This window comes from Trichoplusia ni, chromosome 26 (assembly GCF_003590095.1).
Source record: "Trichoplusia ni isolate ovarian cell line Hi5 chromosome 26, tn1, whole genome shotgun sequence".
In the NCBI taxonomy this organism is placed as follows: domain Eukaryota; kingdom Metazoa; phylum Arthropoda; class Insecta; order Lepidoptera; family Noctuidae; genus Trichoplusia; species Trichoplusia ni.
This window is the reverse complement of record NC_039503.1, coordinates 1191516-1214716: the sequence shown is the minus strand read 5'-3', so window position 1 is coordinate 1214716 and position 23201 is coordinate 1191516. Positions and strand designations below refer to the sequence as shown.

Genomic DNA, 23201 nt, shown 5'->3' with positions numbered 1-23201 from the left:
ATTACTAATCTGGATTGAAGTTAAAGATTTGTAAGAAAATCGATTATATTGACGAATACAATGTTTAAGTCACAACAAAATCCAATTGGATACCTCAAAAAAGTTTAAAAATGATAAGCCAAACTTTATGGAAGTAAATAACAGCTATTTCACGTTAAATAATATTGCAATCTGAAATTGTCACCCACAGTGGACAACCTCACATACATTGTTCTGAACCCAAAATAAGTTGCTAAAGCACTTGTGTTATGGAATTCAGATACAACGAAGGTACCACAAACACCCAGACCCGAGACGATGTAGAAATGTGAATTTTTACATTGACCCCACCGGGGATCGAACCCGGGCCCTCAGAGCTACCGACACCTTGAAACTGGTGCGTATGCCACTCGACCACGGAGGTCGTCAAAAATGAAAAAAGAATCAACATAACAATTTCATCCAGTCCGAAGTACTGTTTCATAGACGAATAGAGAGCTTCCTTCCTTTGAAGTCGGTTAAAAAGATAATATTCAATTAAAATAACCTTAATCTTCACATTATGTACACTTAAACCACAAATACTCCATTACTTGCCAAAATCACACACTTAAGCAGAGATCACAAACATTCGGCGAATTTCTCTAGAATAAATTATCGCTGTTACGCCATAATGGTTAAGTACCTTCAGTATTGACGTTGCGTAATTATTTACACACGTTGAAAACGACAAAACACCGTTTATGACCGTGGCTTTAATTAACTCTGTCAGAACAATATTTGGGTGATTTTGAATTTGTTTTGTAGTAAAGTATTGTTTTAATGACAGACGTCGTATGTACGTTAGTTTTTGTTCTGTGATATTGTTTTTATTTTCTATAATTAAAATTGATTAATTTTATATATAAATTAAAACAAAATTATATATAAATAAGCCAAAAAATTATATTGTACCCAAAATTTAACGATTTACTAACTTCTTTAACATGTAAGTAAAAAAAATGATCGTAAATGCACATATTTTTAGCCTCTAGTTAATTTATAATCTGTATAATAATTAAGCAAAAGTGTAAAATAACGCTTAATATCCACGTATGCAAACATAGTAATTATCTAATAAAAACTATGTAATTGCTACAATTTTAACAAAAAAATAATACATTGTTGTCCATTCTCCGAGTAAACATTCCCACATAATCCATTACCGCTTTAATAAGAAACTACAAATTTTAATAACGATCTAAAACATCGTTGTATAAGAAACATTAAGGACCGAACATTTAATCTGACTACCAAGCAATACTTAGCTATCGCAAACGATTCGACCGTAACAAATTATTCGAAACCATTGCTGTTTTTATTAAATCCTTACATCACTAACAACATAATAAGCACGCAATGTAACAAAAATGAAATGGAACAAGCGATTCGACGTTTGAATTTTGCCATGTCCACCTCCACACACGAGGTCGACGGTTTAAAACGAAAAACATAGAATCAAGCGGCCAGTACGTATTTTAAACTGCATCGAGGCTGAATACGACTGCACCAGTGCCTTTAAAAAGTTATCGATCGTAAATTAAAAATAGAACGGTTTTGTGTATCTGTGACTTTTTAAATCAAGTTCGTTTTCTCATGCGCTGGATTTTATATTTTATGTAAGTGTTTTAATTAATTATTGATAATGGTATTATGACTCATTTATTTTCATTCATATATTTTATTATTAAGTATATGTTATAATATTGGACTTAATTGATTATTTGCAATACTTTCATTACGTAATAATTTAATTAATTTTTAAAATAAAATATCTTAAACTTTCAACAACGAAAAAGTTTAATTGATATTTTTTTTAAATATCCTTTCTTTATGACTCGAATTGTTTATTTTGGTGTTATTTAATTAAAACAATAAAAATGATATCCGCCATTAAAAGTCTCATTTCATTCATTTTATTTGCATAAAAGTAATTAGGCGGGAAATTACATAACAGCAGTAAAATGAATGGCATGCAATAAAAAAACAAATAAATGTTTATAGTTCTTTAAAATGAAGAATATTTCTTGTTAATTCTGACAATAAGTCTTACTATGTATGACACTGTGATAATTAAAATGAACTATGGGAGTCAGAAAGGCATTCTCTCCTTGCATGTAAGGCTTGGCAGATACGAGTCTTAGGATTCTTTGTTAACCTGGGCTCAATTCCGCTAGTTGCAATTCCTATACAATAATTGAAATCGGCTGTTATTCATACATCTTTGACAGTCGTTACAGGTAGTCAGAAGGTTGAAAAGTCTGACAACCAGTCTAACCAACAGGTATCGTGTTGCCCAGGTAGCTGGGTTGAGGAGGTCAGATAGGCAGTCGCTCCTTGTAAAACACTGGTACTTAGCTGAAACCGGTTGGACTGGTAGCCGACCCCAACATAGTTGGGAAAAGGCTAGGCCAGTGATGATACAATAATTGAAAATTCATTTTATTGAGCGTGAGTGTTCCGCCCCGTACTGAATTTCCAATTACTATGTTGAAAAAATGCTTTGGAGACTTTAAAGAATAGTCTTATTTTAATCCATTTTCTTTAGCGGAAATGGGGCCTCGGCCACTTTTAAGTCTCATCTTAGAAACATTATTGTGCCGTCGACAAAAAAAAAGATAAATTTAAATCGGCTTCAAAAGTCTTTTAAACTTAAGACGTAGTAATGATATCAAAGTGATTTAACATTCATCTTTTTTAATACATATCTGAATTGCACCTTTCTAATCTTTAGATGGATTAGAATATCAATTTGATAGTTTCTTTTAATTAAATACTTTTTGTGACTAAATTGAAAACGATTATCGTTTACAGTATTAATTATTAGTCTTAAGATTTTGTCCGTTTTTATAATCCATTCTAATGTCAAAACTGAGGTAGATATGAAAAGACAAAAATTGTCTATCTGTTACATGATTTAGATAAAATTATGTATGAACATATAGTTCAACTCCGAAAAAGTATATAGGCACAAATCAGGTAAAGCCGCTTGCAAAAAAATAGTTTAAAATAAATCACGTTTATGATGTCTCCCGCACTTAGGAAATTAATCCGGGAAATTAATGGAAATGGTGTGTCGATTGACTTCACAAACATTCCAGTCACATGCACAAAGACTTTTAGAGTCTTTGTGCATGTGACTGCACAAAGACTTTTAGAGTCTTTGTGCATGTGACTGGAATGTTTCATGAAATATAAGAAACTTAAAAACAGTGACCTTGATATTAGATAAAACAGTTATAACATCACGGCGTATAATTTTACGGATACAATATAACATTACATGTCACTGTATATTAAGTTATCAACGAGATTAGGGACCCAATTCTGCTATTTATAACGGCCGATGAATGAATGAAATTCGGCTTAAAATTACAATTTTCGTATTCTCTTAAGCATTTTTCTAAACAATAATTGTAAATTCAGTACGGGACGGTACATTAAAGGTCAATACAATTAATTTCCTATTATTGTGTTGGCAAAATGCTTAAGAGAATAGGAATAATTTCAAATTTAATCCAATTGCCATTCATTCATCGGCCATTGTAAAGTAGAAGAATCGGGGCCCAGATTTTTATCACATTAATCACACTGGCATTATGAATGCGAAAGTATATGAGTGCGTTAGTATGTGTGCATGTTTGTAACCTCTTCGCGCCTAAATGGCTGGACCGATTACGATGAAATTTGGTATAGAGGTAGCTGACAGCTTGGATTATCACTTTGGATACTTTTATCCGACTTCGCTAAAGAAGGGTAATGATTTTGCATCAATAACAGATAGAGGTATATATGTGAATCCGTAGGCAATAGCAATTATTAGTCGTCGTCGGCACCGAAAAAACCTCTTTTATGTCACCGATCACATAAACTATATACACCTAGGAAATAGTTATTATGTTTAACAATTCCATTCATATCACATACTCCTATGTCACGGTAGCGCACACGTCTAGCCTGCCAGTCAACTGTACAGGTTCACTTCCCGGGTCGCGTAAAAGTACAAAAGGCTGATTTCTAAAGGAAAACATTAAGTAACTTAGGCTGACTTTAGAAATACTAGCTAATTTTGCATGATTGTAAATATACAGTACCCATATATATGATGTAGCGTAAATAAGCATATGGGCTTTCTCTATACATAAATGTAATATGCTAAAAAAGGTAATTATTAAGTCGACTAGTTTTTGAGATTAGTGCTTTCAAACAAACATACACTTCACATATACATCATGTCTTTTAACCGACTGTAAAAAGAAAGAGGTTCCCAATTCGTTTATTGGTATTTTTCGTTCATTACCTTACAACTTCGTGTCAAATAAACCGATTTTGTTAATTCCTTTATTTAACCTAAAATAGCTGTCATTTGGTTCCAAAAGAATTATCAAATTTGTCTCAGTACTTTACATTTGAAGTCCGTTATACATTTTTGTTGTTAAACCAAATCTGAATATTATACATATTTATTACAATAAATAAAACTAAACTAATATATACATTTTTAAAACTATATCAATATAAAAAGATAAATATATATTATTTACAAAGCGTCAAAAAAGACATATTATAATCTATTTAATAATTAATTAATCTGTTATTATTTATTGGGACCTATGTACCTATATTCGCAAAATAAATAAATTGAATTGAATCTTTATCACACATGTACAGAATCCAATTCGCACTTGTACCAACTTTAATGACAACTGTCAGGGCTTAAAAAGTGTTGCAAGTATGAAGATATGAAGTAATCGACAGTTTATACGTATGTTGAATATTATATTATATGTGTTTAATACGTAGAGGAGATTTGTCCAAGGCGCGCAACTTTCGCTTGAAATATGTTGAAGTCTCATCCTTGCTTTCGGCGTTGGTGCTAGTGTACGCTTAGCGATTCTTTATTATTATTTAAAGTAAACCCAATTTTTGGCAGAGATGAAGATGTCTTTTTTGACGCTTTGTAAATTATGTGTATTGTTGATTTTGTATTGATATTAAGTTTAATAGGTGATTCTCCAGAAAAAAATAACACAAGTTAACATCGTCATTATCCTCACCAACTGGTCTAAGTAACTGTAGTACTAAACTGTTTAAATTTTTAAGTCATCTTTTAATAGCCTGAGTACTTTACGAACTTGGATAAAAATAATATAGAATACATCAAGCTGCAGTATCAAAAGTGTGGTGAGGATATTTTGATAGTAACTGTCGTGAGAATGATTCATTATTAAATGATGTAACGGTTTACTCACGCGTATTTATCGGGGTAGCCCGACTAGTTTCGGACCCAACCGGAGTCCTTAATCATGAGCAGACTCCAGTTGGGTCCGAAACTAGTCGGGCTACGTGTGGTGAGGATAATGACGTTTTAACTTGTTTTACTTTTTTCCGGAGAATCACCCTAATACAGTTTTAAAAATGTCTCTATTGCATGTTCGGAGTAATAGTGCTTTTTTTTAATTGGTTTTATAACTTGAGTTGACAATTCTATTTGGCTCGTGAAGATACGCAGCTTGTTGCAATTTGTTCTACGTATACGTATTTTTTAATAAAAAATTTTCATGGAATTTTTAAATTGTCATGTAATCAAAATCAACAGTTTTTATTTCGAGTAGGCCGTTTTCCAAGCACTTATAAAACGTAACAATATTGACTCTACGAGCACATCAAAATTTTCGACAACAAAAAAATGACATACTTTAAAACCTAATTCTTTCACATCTTGGTATTTATCCATTCATCAAAACTTCATAAAAATTACAATTAAAGTAGATGTCAAAATCGCTTGCATTGATACCTCGGCTTATTCGTTACAAGGCTTTACGCGAAATGTCAACGGTAATTATAAAAGGGTTTTCATGTATTTTGAAGTATAATTTAAGATGAGAATTTATGACTAGATGCGATAATCGATGCGATCTAGATTGTTGAGAATTTATCTAACTATCAATGTTGTCATCTGGTTAGGTATGATTTAAGTGATATTAACTCATGGTGTATCCGGGTATAAATATATTTAGTTAAATGAATAATATTTAGCAAAACTACTAAATGTTAAAGAGCATTTATTTCGATACACATTTATTTATAATCTATGGACACTTTGTCTGGAAATGAAATAAGAGAACTGCATTGTATTTCAATAATGATCACTAAAAATAATACTTAAGATATAGCTTTTTTTAAAGTATAATAATACACCACGTTTTGATGCCACAACTGACCAGCAGAAATGGTGAATATGCGGGGTAAACACAGTATCACACCAACTTTAAAGAACTCGACCGAAATTTATCAAAAACTGGCACATAATTCTCCTTTAATACAAAACCAAGTAAATTAAAATCGCTCAATCCCTTCAGGAGCTATGATGCCATAGACGGACTGATAGACCCGTCAAACTTATAGCAACCTTCTCTTTGTTTTTCTGTTTAAATCCCTTAATCTAAGGTTATTTATTATAATAGTCTATTATATCTTTACCCAGGTTTAACTTTAACCACAAATCCTATTCAGTTATTTCAACAGTAACTCAACAGGCGTGAAGTAATCAATTAAACCAGTTTTAACTAACGCCTACTCATTCGATTGAACGCCCGTTATGCATAAACAGTTAAATAAGGCTCTTTGTACACGAGGCTGCAATCTCCGATACACGAAGGCTTTAGAGTCGCGTCTAGTCTAAATACTGAATAGTTACGTAACTATAAAATGTGTTTTCATCGCTACTTGTAACGTTACCGTAACATATTTTTTCTTTTTTTCCATGTTTTTATTAACTCACATTCTTGTTTGTTTGTTTACATTTAAAATCCCCATTTTTAAATGTAAACAAACAAACATGTTTTTTTAATACATTCAATACATAAAAAATAATCTTCGGTCGCGGGATTTTTCACAAACATACAAGTCACATGCACAAAGACACCCAGACTCAGGACAAGCATTCGTGGATCACACAAACGCTTGTCCTCCGCGGGGATTACTTTGCATTTGTCGTGGTGACCTTATCCACTCGGCTATCCTTGCTGTCGAAATTCAAATTCTCCAAGTAAGTTAAGGGTGACCTAAATATAATTAAAAATAGGGTTTTGTGGTTACTTTAATTAAAAAGATTTGTATGTTAGAGTTTGTATAGTTGTAGTCATTTGCAGATTAAAGTCGGTTCAATTTGGGTTTGGAGACTTGAGTTACATCGGGTAAAAATAGCCTTAAATTTGATATCACTGTGATTAGACTGTAAGTAGTGGGTAGATTAAAAAGTGATTAGAATCCTAGATTAGTCTATGTTAGATACTATTTATTTTTTAATTCATCTGTAAGTAATGACCTTGGTTTAAAGCGTTCTTATAGACAGTGAAAAGCTAATTAGGAAAATCTAGTTTTAATTGAATATTAATGATTCCAAGTCTTTAATGTGTAAGATGTACTGTAAATATGTTTACTTTTAGAAGAGTACCTTGGAATTATGGTGTTTCTTGCCGGTTCTTCTCAGTTCGGTTCTCGGTAGAAATTTTCGCAAATTATGTATCTACTTATTTCTGTTGCAAATATAACAACAAATAATATAATTTAAAATCAAGGTAATCCATCGATTACCACGGTGGTAAATCACATAGGTAACTTTTCTGTTGTAAACCTTTTCTTAACTAAAATAATAAATAAATAAATGCGGACAACATCACATACATTGTTCTGAACCCAAAGTAAGTTGCTAAAGCACTTGTGTTATGGAATTCAGATACAACGAAGGTACCACTAACACCTAGACCCGAGACAATGTAGAAATTTTAATTTTTACATTATCCCGACCAGGGATCGAACCCGGGACCTCAGAGATAGCGACACCTTGAAACCGGTGCGTACGCCACTCGGCCACGGAGGTCGTCATCTTATTTGTATGTAACCCTCAATTTGACGAGCCTAACTTACATTTCACGATAGTGATGATATTCCAACAGCAATTTACAAAACGAGTATAAACTCTATAGTGCCTAAACCAGTACTTTATGATATAATAAATTCATGTAGAATTGCAAGCCCTAATACTAAGACCTTTAGTCATCTCTGGCTCACGATTTGTTCGACTATTATTCACAATCGTGGGTTTACATTCACTACAAAGGACAAAACACATAAATATACAGCCAAGGAATAGATTAAACTTTGCTATTTCTAAATATGCACTTACATTAAGGTAAATATGGGTATGAAGTTAGTGGTACCATCGTTAGACCAATGTAACCCAGATAATTATTGTACGGCAGTGAAAAAGAGGAACCATGGAATTTCTTACTCGTTCTTCAATAGGAGACTGACACTTTAGATTTTAATATTGTATAAATAAATTGTTTGACGTTCAAAAGTGCCATATACTGGTTTAATTGAAATAAAGAATTTGACTTTGATTTTAAACTAGATTCGACGCTTATTAAAGTGATAGGACGTTTGAATGCAATGTCCTTTTCATCATTATTAGCGCCGATGTTCCTGAAATGAATTCCATTTTGTCTTTTTTATGGGATGGAAAATTCAAATTGAAGCGAGAACAATGAGCTAGAGCTAGCAAGAAGATATGATAAAAAAGGGTTTGCCACATCGATATGACCTGTTCTCTTTATTATTTCTTAATAACAACTAATATACGATTTAATTAAGAGTTTTAAACAATTTTTACTTATGCAATATGTTACAAAAACGGGGAGAAATTGCGTGAACTCCATATTATTTATCCGATTTCGAAAAATCCTAACTATTCGAGATATCAAGGAGCAAAATACTGCAAAAGTATCTCAAAAGTTTAATGGGGAGTCTAATTGTAGAGTTTTAAGATTAGCCGTAAATAAAGGGTTCAACTTTTGTTTTTTTTTGCCCGACTGTGTTTGAAGAAGAGTAATGTTGAACGTGACTTTATTGATACCATAAACTAACAGATAAAACTTAACAATGGTTCAAATTTTAATTAAGGAAATATTTAATCCAACATCAATAATATAATGTTAATAATATATCTCTGCATCACCCTATGTTGACTGGTAGAGAATGCCTCAGCCATGAAGTCCGCCGTTGTACATGTATTGTATAAGAAGAATAAATAAATGCACGAAACTTATAAAGACTTTACTTTCATAACAAAAAAACACAATTAATTACATACCCTGTATTAAATTCCATTCTAAAAGATCTAATCAACTAAAAAGTCCGGCTAGTAGACATGACACTATATTTTTTACATCCTATCAATGATCATGCAAAAACATTGTTGTATTGTGTTAAATGACAATTCCGGATACGTCGCCATTTTGATTCCTTGATATAATCTGTGTAATGTTTAAAACAATGCAGTTTGTGTCTGCGAATGTTATAGGCTGTATAATTTAAAACAATATGTTAGGAAGTTCGTGTCTTGGCGTATTTTGTTGTTATTCACTTGTTAAAATTTATTCTGAAACTACCACAATGTGTTTTAGTAATACATCTTCTATATATGAATGTACCTATATAAAAGAATTCGTTTTAGATACACCATTTATAATGGAACAAAACGGCTGAACTGTTTTGGCTCAATATTGGTTGGGAGGTAGCTTAGAACCAGGAAAAGGTATATTCCGAAATCTAAACTAGTAGTAAGGCTGACTTTTTTAAACTTAAAAAGCATAACTGATAACTAGTGAGAAAAAGCCTGGCTTCCAAATACTAGAATCTGGCCAGCTGTGTAACCGCTTCCCCGGTGCACCAAGGCCTAAGGAATCAACATGGGTCGGTGTTAGTCCTTAAAAGTCTGACATTCCCTTCCGCTCAACCCAAAACGAGAGGAATCATTTGACTTGACGATTTCCCATCATAAATTAAAATGTCCGTCACCTTGAAAAAGTGAGTAATCACAGTTTAGTATTAAATTCTTCTCCACACTAATAGGGGACTTTTAACCAGCAGTGAAGCATAAAGACATCTATTTCTACGTCCTGTAACCGTAAAAATACTATAAAGACAGTCTCGTAACTAATAATAAAAGAATTCAATGTCAAATCAAATTTAAACCTACCTCTTTCCCATGGTTATTACACAATTGTAATTTCAGCATTGTGTTTTGTTACGTTTTACTATTCTGTTATGTTATGCATTCTAACATACTTACTGGGAGAGTTATGGAATCTGTTCAGTTAGATTAGTATTCTCCTTAGAACAATGATGATAGACTTCCTCCTCCCTACCTTTTTCCACAGCGCAGTCAAGCGTATGTAATGAAACAATAGGGTTTTTAATTTAACGGTTTGGTAAAACGTTTCGTTTTTGAGTAAGAACGTCACTTGTCAATAAAAGTTTACAGATAAGTGACGTCACTTGTCATTTTGACTTACTGTATCATTTTATTTTATTATTTACTAGCTGTTGCCTGCGACTTCGTCCGCGTGGATAGAAGATATAAGTTATAATTTATACCTGCCTTCTATCTATCTTGTAGGATTCAGTCAGCGTTTGCAATGTAAGCGCACAAAATGAGTTTTTTTACGACCTCACATTAGAAACCTCAAAAATTGTAGCCTATGTGTTATTCTGATGTATAAACTATATTGTGGTAAAGTTTCATTCAAATCCATTCAGTAGTTTTTACGTGAAAGAGTAACAAACATCCATACATCCATACATCCATACTTACAAACTTTCGCCTTTATAATAGTAGTAGGATTTACGCGATAAAAGTAAATACCGTTTTTTTTAAATACCCTTTAATAATTCAGTATGCCTCCATCTCTTTCTTATAGTAATTTTACTGCCGTTGTTGAAGAGAGATACCGTTCTACGCAGTGTATTGCGTTGTCCCGTTTCCACAAAGTATTATTTCTTCTTACATTTCCATCCTGAAATAAAGATTGGTCATAAAATGATTTTTATGAAGTTGGCACCAACGGTTTTATTCGCTTTCCTAGACATGGCAATGACTTTAACCTTAGGCTATTAAATTTATGTAATACAGAGAGTTGTCAGACTACGCATAACGCAAACAAAACAAGGTATTAACGTGTTAAGCAAATATTTGAACTAAGTATCCAAACTTGAGAAAAACATGTGATTCTGTTTTGTTTTTTTTTTTTTGTAACGGGTCCCGATATAAGGAATTTATGGGTTTCGATGAGTTTCACAAACATTCAAATCACATGCACAAAGACACCCAGACTCAGAATAAACATGCGTAGATCACACAAATGCTTGTCCTACGCGGGGATCGAACCCTCGACACGTCGCGCACAGTAGGCTTAGCGTGAAGAACTTTACCACTCGACTATCTATTAATTTAATTTGTTTAATTAACCTAAATCTTACTTTCCTTTGACCATATAATAGGAATGTATTTTTATGCATAATACTGTTTTTTATGTAACATAACCGATTTCTAGGATATTAATATGTTTTTTTAATGGCCATGTCATGAGCTACATAACCATAGACCCGCTGAGATGGTTTACATATGGTTATTTAATGGCCATTTTTATTCGGATGTATAGGGCTGCTACTGTTTTATTTCTTTTATTTTTTTCACATTCTCTTAAAATGTTGATTGTTGGATGAATTAAAGACAACAGTATGCTGAAGTAAAAATAATTGTTTGGGTGTTGATTCTCTTAAAATTAAATTAAATATTTTTTTATAAATACACTTAAATAAAGCATTTCCATCTTACCCATGTTAGCCGGTAGTTATATAATTAAATTAAATTGTAAACTTTTCATAATAAAATTAACATATTTTATCCAAATTGATCTATTTACAACAATAATAAAATAAGTATTCAGAAGTAGATAAAATAATTACTACCCAAGTTAGTCAAAGTGCCAACCCTAAGAAATTAAAAAGCAAGAGTGCGACGCTAGTGACGCAACACGAGCGGAAGTGACGTAACCAATGGCCGCTCTTCACTTCCGCTGTCGCGACCTCAGATCTCACTTCATTTTGTATTACGACAAGGTCTTTGGACAATAGCTAGAACTTTACGTGGTTTCCATTTACATTGGGGTTATCTCGTAATGGTTACCATGATTATTCTATATTATAAACTTAAAGTTAATCAAATCACAATATAACAGTAATGTTATTAAAACAAAAAGTTTTGCTGTGTGAATGTGTTTGTTAAGTCTTCACTCTGAAATGGCGGTGTCAATTTTGATAAATTTTGTCATCCAGATAGCTGATATCCTTTTTGCAGCTATAACTGACGGACAAGGTGAAGTAAAGTTATATCATCTGAGTATTTGGAAGTGATATTACAATAAAAGGAATCAAGATCAATAAATAACCCGAAATAGAACAGACAGACAGACACTACAAACAGAACAGCTCTCTTTATGCGTCGAGGCTTAAAATTACAGAAAAATGTCTCCGCATACAAACCTCGTAAATCGAATCCAATATGGCGTCACAATTACGTCACATGACATCACAAGACACCGCTTCGTGTCAACAACCCATCGCGTTTCTATACAGTCGCGTAGAAAAGTTCAAAGTTACAAAACATTCGATATTTTATAACGTATCAGAAAAAGTGTAACAATGATGATCTGTATTCGCTTCACAAGACGATACTTTCAATAAAGTTTTTGTTGCGACTGTACTGTGTGACTTTGTATGAGATAACGTTGTGAGGTTTTTAGAAATGGAATTAAGTAATTTTATCTAGATCTGTGAAGTAATTTATTGAATATATTAATTAATATTAAAAAAAGAACATATATAATCACACAAAAATTGTAAATGCAAAGGTGTATAAGTGTGTTTGGGTGTGTACTTAATTACTTCTACAAGCCCTAACGGCTGGACCGATTTCGATGTAGTTTGGTATGGAGGTATCTGACACTTTAAATTAACACATAATTAAATACTTTTAACCAAATTCGTTAAAGGATAACGAAGCCACGAGAATTAGTTAATATCTAAACTATGATTTTACTGTACTATGATTATAATGTAAAATAAAGGGAAAAATAAAAGAAGGTAACCTCAAAAACTACTGAACCGATCTTGTGTTCACAGGAGAGCCCAAACATTTTTAAATTATATTCTATAACAATTTAATTGTCTATTTAAGCCTATTAATTTAATAAGTCGAAAAATATTGCCAGGTAATCACAAACTATAATATTGAAATAGGTGTTTAATAGGCTACTTTACGATTATAACATCTCTACGATACTTTAAAGTCAGTTTTATGTTTTCGAAATCCTACATTTAGACAAGATTACTGTACTAGATGATAACCTAGATTTAACATAAGTCGCTGTTTAGATGAACACCATCTTAGCTAGGCAGTAGTCATTACCTTTCTATTTCAACATTGTAGATTATTCTTGTTTTTAAATGTTTTTTATTTAGTACATTATTGTGGTTGATATCGAAAGACTAAGTTTTTTCAAAATCAAAAAATATATATTTCAGGTAGGATGTTTTCCACTTTCAAAACGTTACAATATTGTAGACTCTAGGTGCACGGTTCCAAAATATAGTTCTTATGGAGAAGAACTGGCAAGAAACCCTTTCAGTTAGTCTTTTAAAAATAAATAGTTATAGTTACAGTTAAGTTCATCTTATACATTATTATTTTGTCTGCAAAAGCGGCACAAAGTAGCAAAAATATTTTTTTTCTTTTAGGAGCTATTGAGTCCTTGTAAATCTAATCTAAAATATAAACAAATTAGAGTTCTTTTTAAGCAGCGTCTTACTGCCTTACACTTTGGCAATAATATCTATCTATACACTGTAGATATTTCTAACCTTATGCCACTGAACAACAAAGTGTCAAAAAGAGTTTTTCCCCCTATTTTTTCGACTCTATTCTTAAATTATACGCAAATTTTTACATTGCATTTGACATGATAATGTCAAAATTATTACTTTAATGCATAATCTAGCATTAAAAACTTTCTCATATAACTATTCCATCTCATAATATAAACCGAAACAAAAATAAATACATACTAATTTAAAACCATTTAGCACATTATCTAAGATCAAAAATAACTATTAGAATTTAATCGTCGTGTTAAATAATGATTGACAAAAGATTAAAGTTTAAAATAAAACATCTTATGCGCGTGCGCACGCCGGACGTGAGGAAACATACGGGAAGTTGAGATGCGCGCGCACGTGTCGCACTTTCATTTACTTTGTAATGTTAGATACAGAATATTTTATATACAACTAGCTGTTGCGCGCGACTCCGTCCGTGTGGTATATTAGTAACTTCGTGTTTTTCAAATGGGATAAATAGTTTTAGATTGCACGTAACTTTTCGTCCTTTATGTAACAAACTTAATAACTGCTCTGCACCTAATCTCAATCTTAGGATGGTTAATATGACCTTCCTGAATAAGTGGACTTCTATTATTGAAATATTTTTCCGTATCTGACCAGTAGTTCCTGAGATTAGCGCTATCTTACAAAGAATGATACAAATAAACGAAATGTTGAGCTTTTTTAAATGTATTTATAGATTTGAAGCTATGATTGTATTTTACATGTGGATATCGATTCAATCTAGCAATTAATCTGGCCCAAGTTTACGTATGTCTTTGTTACAACAATATAGTTTCTGATAGTGTCGTTTTCGGTTTTTGTACCCAAGGGGCAAAAAGAGAATGAGTGTTGTCTGTTCATCCGTCTATCAAGTAACTGAGGGACGGAAGGACGGAAGGACAGACACACTTTGGGTTCGGTTAAGTGCCTCTTTTTACTTAACTGTAGGTACTTAATATGTATAAACTTATTTATAACGAACCGACCTTCACATTTCTTTATCAGTTTATTAAACGCTTGCTAAATACTTGAACTTAAACTTGCTACTTAATAAGCAAGACCACACAAGGCTGAAGGAAATCAAACTAGAAATACTTCCAATATTCGCAGGACGCGGCCGCTCCTAACATTCGTCCGTGTGTAAAACCAGGGCCGCACTTAGGGCCCGGAAAAAATTACAGTTAAAGTTGCTAAGTTACAATTTTACAGAGTTAAATATTTACAGTACAATCATTGGCTAATACAAAATTCAAAATAATACAATAATTCATCGGCATCGCTAGTTACTTAATTATTCATTAAAAAATGAATAGAAAACTTGGCAAGTGACTTGTTTTTTTTTTTTGTTTATTGAACTTTTTGTCAGCATTAGGAGGGATTAGAAGGCTTGCTTAATTGTAATTTGTCTGCAATCCCTGCAGCCCTGGTACGGCGACTGTGAGTTAGTGAAAATTTTCCTGAATAAAATATAGGTACTTAGGTCACAATACTACATACATGACAAGCCTTATAGACTGAGGAAATTTTTACAGAGTTTTTTTCAGTAGCCTCTATCTAAGACTCCCCCTATCTGCCCGTTCGTCACCACGCTGTATTTCATGCGCCGGAGCATTTAGACGGTTAAAGTTTTTCAGATGATGTTTTTCTGCGAATTCTAGTAGGAAATACAAAAACCACCAGATCGCCAAAATGATCTTCAAAATACGATGCAAAAGTCTTGCCTTTTGTTTAGATAATGGTATAAGACCCTTCATGCGCGAGTCACACTCGCCTTTTGCCGGATCTTTGTTTCCTCGACCAGTACGGCCCTGGCCTTACAAACGGACATACAAACCGGTTTGATATATGACTATGGTCAGTGAAAGTCACATGGTCATTGCGCTTAAGTATTGTCGGGAAAAGCTGGACTGAGGGTACTTTTGTTTTCGTTTGAGGAAGCTATGGCTAATATTAGATAGTCTGAGATTGTAAATGTTTGGGTTTTGTTAAAAGAAACAGCTATAACTATGGTTTAAGTACCGCTATTTTGGATTTAATGATAGAGTTTAGGGATACAGAGCTGGAGCATTTAAGGTTTAAAGGAAATTAACCTATTATATAATCTAAGGTCTAGTGGTTAGCGATCCTGACTGCTATACCGGAGGTCGTGGGTTCGATTCCCGCCCAGGACAAATGTTTGTGTGATGAGCATGATCATTTGTTCTGGTGTCTGGGTGTAATTTATATATAATATGTATGTATTTAGAAATATATAAGTAAGTTTATCAGTTGTCTGGTTACCATAACACAAGCTCTGCTTAGCTTGGGATCAGATATCCGTGTGTGAGTTGTCCCAGGATATTTATATATATATTCTATTTCTGTCAGAATTTACACGTCTCTTTTAACAAAACAAAGTTTTTTGTAAGCAATAATTCGAAAATTAAGTACCTCAGTTATTAAACAATAGAAATACTATTTGTAGCGCCTGTGCATCAAACAAATTTATTTAATTCGTTTTATTATAATTCTGTTACTAGTAGCAATTAATTAAAAACATACATAGTTATTCCATTTATTATGGATATGCGGAAATTAAAACTAGAATGTGCACTTGCAGGTATTAGTAAGCAATTAATCATTATTTATATCTAAACATGCATGAAGTAGTTGTGAAAGTAGATCCGTAATCTTATAAATAGTTTGTTTAATAACGTCTAATTACTTGTGAATAGTCATAAATAATATAAGGACATTGAAAATTATGTCTCTTAAAAAGCTAAACCAAATAACGCGAAACTCTTTCGTTTACATAAAAAGTTTCGTGTAAGTTGTCATTGTTGATTCTTATCATTATATGTTAACATAACTGACCAAGCCCCTCCAGCCATATCGGCAATAATTAAAAAAAGAATAAACGTTTTTCTTAAGGAAGCGGGTGGCCAAATAGAAAATACATCAAGAATGATAAGTATATAATAATGATAAGTGATGTAATGATAAGTATTGTAAGAATGATAAATGATAATGATAAGTGTACCATATTGTATTGTTGTTTATACGGCTATGATTTTGGAGACGTAATAAAATATGTATGTCACAAAATCGTGGAAAAAAGCGTGCACTGTAAAACTATAATAAAATTATCTAATTCCTAGCTTATAATGAGGTTAACACGACCGAAGTCGCGCGCAAAAGCTAATACTAATCTAGTGCATTTCTTTGTATACCATAAACTTGCAAATACGCGACGCAAGGTCAATATTTACAACAATTTGAACTGTTACGACACTGATATTGTTTCATTGACCTCCTATTGAAGCCAGTTTATTATATCATTGTAATAATATGCTAATTATGCAAATTACAATCGAAAGTAGTTTTGTATAAATAGCAGACTGAATTTGTTATACACGCACTTGTTAAAGGTCATTTTAACAAATATGTTATATACACAATTTATTCTACTGTAGGTACGTGTGTATGTCACTGACTTCATTTAAAGATATAATTACGACAAAATTTATGGTGAAATCATAATACAGTTTTAATTTAAGGTGATTACGTACTTTTAAAGCTATTCTTGGTAAACCCGGCGCATCTTGTAAGATATAATTGACCAATAATGAGATATAATTTATTTAATATTCGTCTTTCCTTTAGTCAGTTGATGTACAACATAACGTCAGCGTTTTAAACAACTTGCAGACCTCTAAAGTAACGTAACACACCCTTGAAAAATTCTCAGGTGTTCTGTCTACCTCACGATATTTTCCTTCACCGTTTGAGCAAATAATAGTTACTTTTTTATAAGCACATTAATTCGAAAAAATTGGCGTTGCTAGGATTCGAATCTGCGACCTTTGATCTGGCAGTCTAACAGTCCCCACAGTCCTAACAGTCACACATGACTACCTTAAATAAGCTCGGTTCAGCTAGTCTGTGCTAACCTCATTTTACTTGGTAACACAGAATCTTAGGCCAATCTTAACTCATTAAAAGTGTGTTATTCAGAAGCAACCGGATATATAAATATTTATATTTTAATAAATACGAAATATTTCATAAGACCTGAGCTAATCGCAAACGCATGCATAATTAGATAATAAATTACGTTGGGAAACCAGAGCAAAAAGGATATGAATAATGTCATCTAGGCATTTAAATGTAAAGTTAATATCTTTGACCCCATAACACTATTTCAGTATTTACATAAAGAATAATATAGTAACTTATTCAAATGTGAAGTGAATACCTGAATGAAAAGATATGAAACAGCAAGTAGACAGAAGTAAACCATATTATTAGAAGAAAAACTAACTCATTAACTCATTCAAAAATAGCAATTTAACGCAGATCCTAAGATATTTAAAGGACCCTATTCTATTCCAACATCATAGTTTTTTGCTATGCTGCAAAACAAACATCGAATATATTCATATACATAACTAAGACTAATAAACATTTTATGCATCCTGTTCAAATTAATATTTATGCCGATACAGCATAATTATATATAATTCTGCATATTACTTGAATAACATGTTTCATTACGTCATCAAGTAATTAAGAGAATACAAGAATAATATCAATGCTAATTACTATAAACTTTTTTCGAAACATTCGTATTCACTGTACAATTGAACTTAGACTTAAATTACATCTAAAAATTACACAACAGATTTCCAACTATTAAAAATAATAAAACTTTTTGTTGCAGACAAAATGCGGAACGCGGGTCAGTTGAAAGCGGCAGCTGTACTTTTAATACTACACGTAACAGCAACAAGAACTGCCAAAAGTAATGCACCATCAGTACATGAAGTTATAAATGAACAAGCAAGGGTAGATGATAAGAGACCACTGCCTTATGGCAATCCACTCGCTGGGAACTCACTCCAAAATGCGAAGCTTCATGCTCAACACCAACAAGCGATGTTCAACGCCGAAAGAGTGAGACAGCATAGAGCACAACTCCAGAGGTGGAACAAGGCACCTCTACAAGTCGACAGCTACATGAAAGCATACAGAGAATCACAAGAGAGTCACCATCTGGCCTTAGAACAAATGCAAACTAATCAAAATCAGAAGAAACCGAAAAGACCAGAAAGACCGAATTTAAAAAGCAGACCGCAATTAGAACCAGTTAAAATTACAAGAGCAGATGCTGTAGATAAAAGTAGGAATCACAGATCCTATGGATCAGTACATTATGCTGTTCAGAAGAAACGCAAAATTAACACTGCACCAGGACCTACGTATGATCAAGGAGTCACTATTAGACCAAACGGTAACATAGGGTTAAATAATCTAGAAAAAGAACCTCAAGGTTTATACACATCAGTCTTACCAAGCAAAACGCAATATGTATATCCTAAATTATACAGCCAAATGCATTCCTACCAATCAGCTGATGATATTCATGCATTAAATACTCTATTAGCAAAACAACCCCAAGAACAACTATCATCATTAAACTCTCTGCTCCACGATAACAAAGAGAAAGAAAATAATCTAGAAACGCCAATCGATTTATTCTTTTATCTAAACGATCCTAACTCTGGCAACAAATATACGACACAGAACAATTTCAATGGACCGTATGCTACAGAATTCGTGAATTACGAAGATCATAAACCTATTACAGAAGAGGTTGATGATATTGAAGATGATAGAAAAGACGCTTTAAGAGTTTTCCCACCATCAACTCCATCAACCATGGCACCAGTTTACGAAGACCCGACTACGACGAAAAGTAATTATTACAAAATTGAAGTAGAGCAAACTATAAGCGGAAATAAACCTAAGAATGTCGATTTTACATCGCAAGAAAAGCCTCACTATTCAGCTTTGACTTATGAGAAGCCTTTGTCGTATTATTCTCATGAGCCAACTGCAGAAGGAGTCAAATATCTCCATCCTCAGCAATCAGGAGTACAGCATTTATCCCAGGATGGGACTGGAGTATCAGCCTACGGTGATGATGATGTAAGTATGAAACTTAGAAAAAAGCGCCAACTAGATACAGAATTATTCCTTTTAGGTAACGATACTGTACCTTCAAATGAGCGCGCAGTACTCAATAAAAATAAATTAACTGCACTTAATAAGACTGTAGGTAGCCAATTAGATGTAGATTCGTTAGAATATAATGTTACTGGTAATAATCAGACTACAGATAGGAATGAAACTTTGCCAAAACCAGATGAGTGGAAACGTTATAGAACTCTTTATGATGACCACCCAGCTGGTGAAGCGAAAGACTACGATTACTATGAAGATGATAGTAATAATGATTACTCTTACGATAGTGATTATGACCCAGATGACGAATTTAAAGCACCAGATTTTGATTACGAAACTCCAAGTATCAAACGACCAATCCCTTCTACTCCCACATTTACCAGACCCAATAGACAAAGAGTTAAAAATCGTAATCCTAAAGGTAGCTTCTCTAACCGTTACGCAAACTTTAAACATCCATCTGTTAGTGATATACATTCTACAGCTGGCTATGATTATTTACCACCAACCAGTTATGGGTCACAACAGGAATATGGTCCGCCTAGCCCAAGTTATAGTTCACACATTACCAGTTATGATCCGCCCGCTACAAACTACGGGCCGCCCAGCCCTAGTTACGGACCACCCAGCCCGACTTATGGGCCACCCATACCAACTTACGGGCCACCCAGCGCTGATTACGGACCACCCAAAGTCCAGATTCGTGCACAGAAAGAAGTTTCCAATATCCTACATTCTTTGGAACCGGTGTATATGTTAACGGAATCCCAATTGAAAAATATCGTAGGGCATAGTAATGTGAATGTACAACATTTAGATGTTTTCCAGTATCCTACGATTACTAAATCCAGGAAACGGAATCCTAGAAAAGTTAAAAAACATAGGAGAAGGCCTAGGAAGTTTGGCAAGTTGCATAAATTCAACAAAGTCGTTCATTATTAACTTTTGTCTGTGTATTTCTTTCTTATAAGAAAATAAGTATTCTTGCCTCAAAATAGTTTTAATTGTTTTAGTAAGAGCATTTTTTTATTAAAATAGTGAATTTTGTTGGTACCGTGTACTCATTAAACCATTAAGTTTATTTAATAATTTATTTTATAGATTGAAGGATGCTGACTTGTAATTAAATTTATTATCTACAATTACAATAAATTGTATAGTGTGTAAACAGTTATTTATTTTCAATACCTTGGTAACAATTCTTTGCATCTCTAATGCCATAGTTCACATAGTTTCTCTTTTATAAAGTACATTGTCAAAATGCCGAGTCATTCAAGAAATTTCTATTTGTCTTCGTGTACAGAAGGTACGTGTTGATGAAATCATGATAGCTTTAACTTCATACTATTATTGGAATATTACTTGGTATTTTGTAATAGTTAATGCAAAAACACCAAAAGAATACATTTTGCCTCTGCTATGTACCAGAGTGACTAAGTAGTATAAAAAACTCCTAAAGTAACTTATATATGGGGTTTTTATCAAAGGATGGGATCCTTTAACAATTTAAACCAAGAGTAAGGAAATACTTAAATACTACACTATAAATTTATGAGCGGTTGCAACGGTTTACTCTTGTGTATTTATCGAGATTGCCCGACTAGTTTCGAACCAACTCATGTCAAGGACTCCGATTGGGTCCGTAACTAGTCTGTGAATTCTGATAAATACGCGTGAGTAACCGTTGCAACCGTTCATTAATTTTTAGTATAAGAAGTATTTTCCTTACTCTTGGTGTAAATTGTTAAATAAAATGCACATAAGCGAGTTTAATGGTTTCACTCAAAGAAGAAAAATCAATCGATCGAAAATCGAAATCAATCGAATCATATAAAATTTGAAACCCACCACTTTATTCAATAAAGTCGTATTAAAGTGGTATATTTAAAAAAAAATGTACAGGATACTAAGTGTCGAGTCTGACAAGTATTTTAATATACAGATAGAGAGAGTAGGTGAAGAATAAGTTATATTATCACAATGAAAGACAACTTCATAGGGAAGTAATAAAGAATTGCTAAATAACAATAAAGCAACATATTTCCTGCAATTGAGCTTATAACATTAACACTCATTGGTATAACACCGTGTCTTTGTTTTCTTTGTATCCGTGTGTATGAGGAAGTTTTCACGTGTTGCAGACACTTTTATAAATAAACTGCTTTATTTCAATTACAATTACGCAAGGCGTTAATTATTTTATGGTTTGTGTTAATCGCTTACATATCTAATTTATTTAGAAAGAGGGAAATAGTTATAATTGTTACGTAGGTACCCATAACGAACTTTGGTTTAATGGAAGATGGATAAGATCTATTAAAATTTATGGTTATCGTAGATAGAGAATGCCCTTAAAAGATGAATCTATATCTATACTAATATATAAAGCTGAAGAGTTTGTTTGTTTGTTTGTTTGAACGCGCTAACCTCAGGAACTACTGGTCCAAATTGAAAAATTATTTTTGTGTTGAATAGACCATTAATCGAGGAAGGCTTTAGGCTATAAACCATCACGCTGCGACTAATAGGAGCGAAGATACAATGGAAAATGTGAAAAAAACAGGACGGGTATAAATAAATATCTTCTTCTACCCACGGGAACAAAGTCGCGGGCAACAGCTAGTATTGGATATTTTTATGTCGCCTTCAAAATAGGAATAAGTTCGAATAAGCTATTTAAATACTACGTAGTAAAATATGAAGTAAATACCAAGTTTTTCCTTTAAAGTTATCAATACTACATTTTATATTAACATGGCATTAGTATAACTTATCCACATACTAAAACTCAATTTGAATAGGTACTGGAAATAAAGATAATAATCTTGATGTATCTATTTGTAAAAATATAAAGCATATCTATCTACTTATTTCTGTAAAAAGACCCCCAGATTGGTTACCTTTAATTACCTTAATAATAGGTTACTTACGTGATTCCTCGTTTTTCTAACATCATAGACAATCATAGTTTCTACCTCCATAATTCCATACTTTAATACTTACCTACATTTCCCAGATTCACTACGCCGCCAACTACGAATTCGGTTACCGAGTCCGAGACCACGAGACTGGGAACGACTTTGGCCATCAAGAGGCCAAGTCAGGCGACTCAACACGAGGACAATACCACGTGTTATTACCTGACGGGAGACTCCAGCAAGTCAGGTATTCTGCAGGACCTGAAGGCTTCCACGCAGACATCTCCTACGATCATTTGCAGGCCAGCATTTAACAGCACAAATGGCGTAAACTTTTTGGTGATGTAAAAACTTTTTAGAGTATAGGTACTAGGTTTGTAAAATGTTGTTTAACTAACAAGTCAACGAAAATAATATAAACTAAGTGCAATGTTGTAAATATGAATTAATTATTTAATAAGTTATTTTTATCTG

General features: G+C 32.9%; 1 protein-coding gene across 2 annotated transcripts; it reads left to right on the top strand.

Annotated features, from left to right (window-relative positions):
* Positions 1-928: 928 nt before the first annotated feature.
* On the top strand, positions 929-23109 carry LOC113505632. 2 transcript variants are annotated; one of them, XM_026888435.1, is made up of 3 exons: positions 929-1637; positions 18506-19773; positions 22826-23109. In XM_026888435.1, the coding sequence occupies exons 2-3, from the start codon at positions 18511-18513 to the stop codon at positions 23039-23041; spliced, it is 1479 nt and encodes a 492-aa protein (XP_026744236.1). In that variant the 5' UTR covers positions 929-1637; positions 18506-18510; the 3' UTR covers positions 23042-23109. The 2 variants fall into 2 exon arrangements, with proteins under 2 accessions (XP_026744236.1, XP_026744235.1); XM_026888434.1 differs by lacking the exon at positions 929-1637 and adding an exon at positions 11987-12241.
* The last annotated feature ends 92 nt before the right edge of the window (positions 23110-23201 follow it).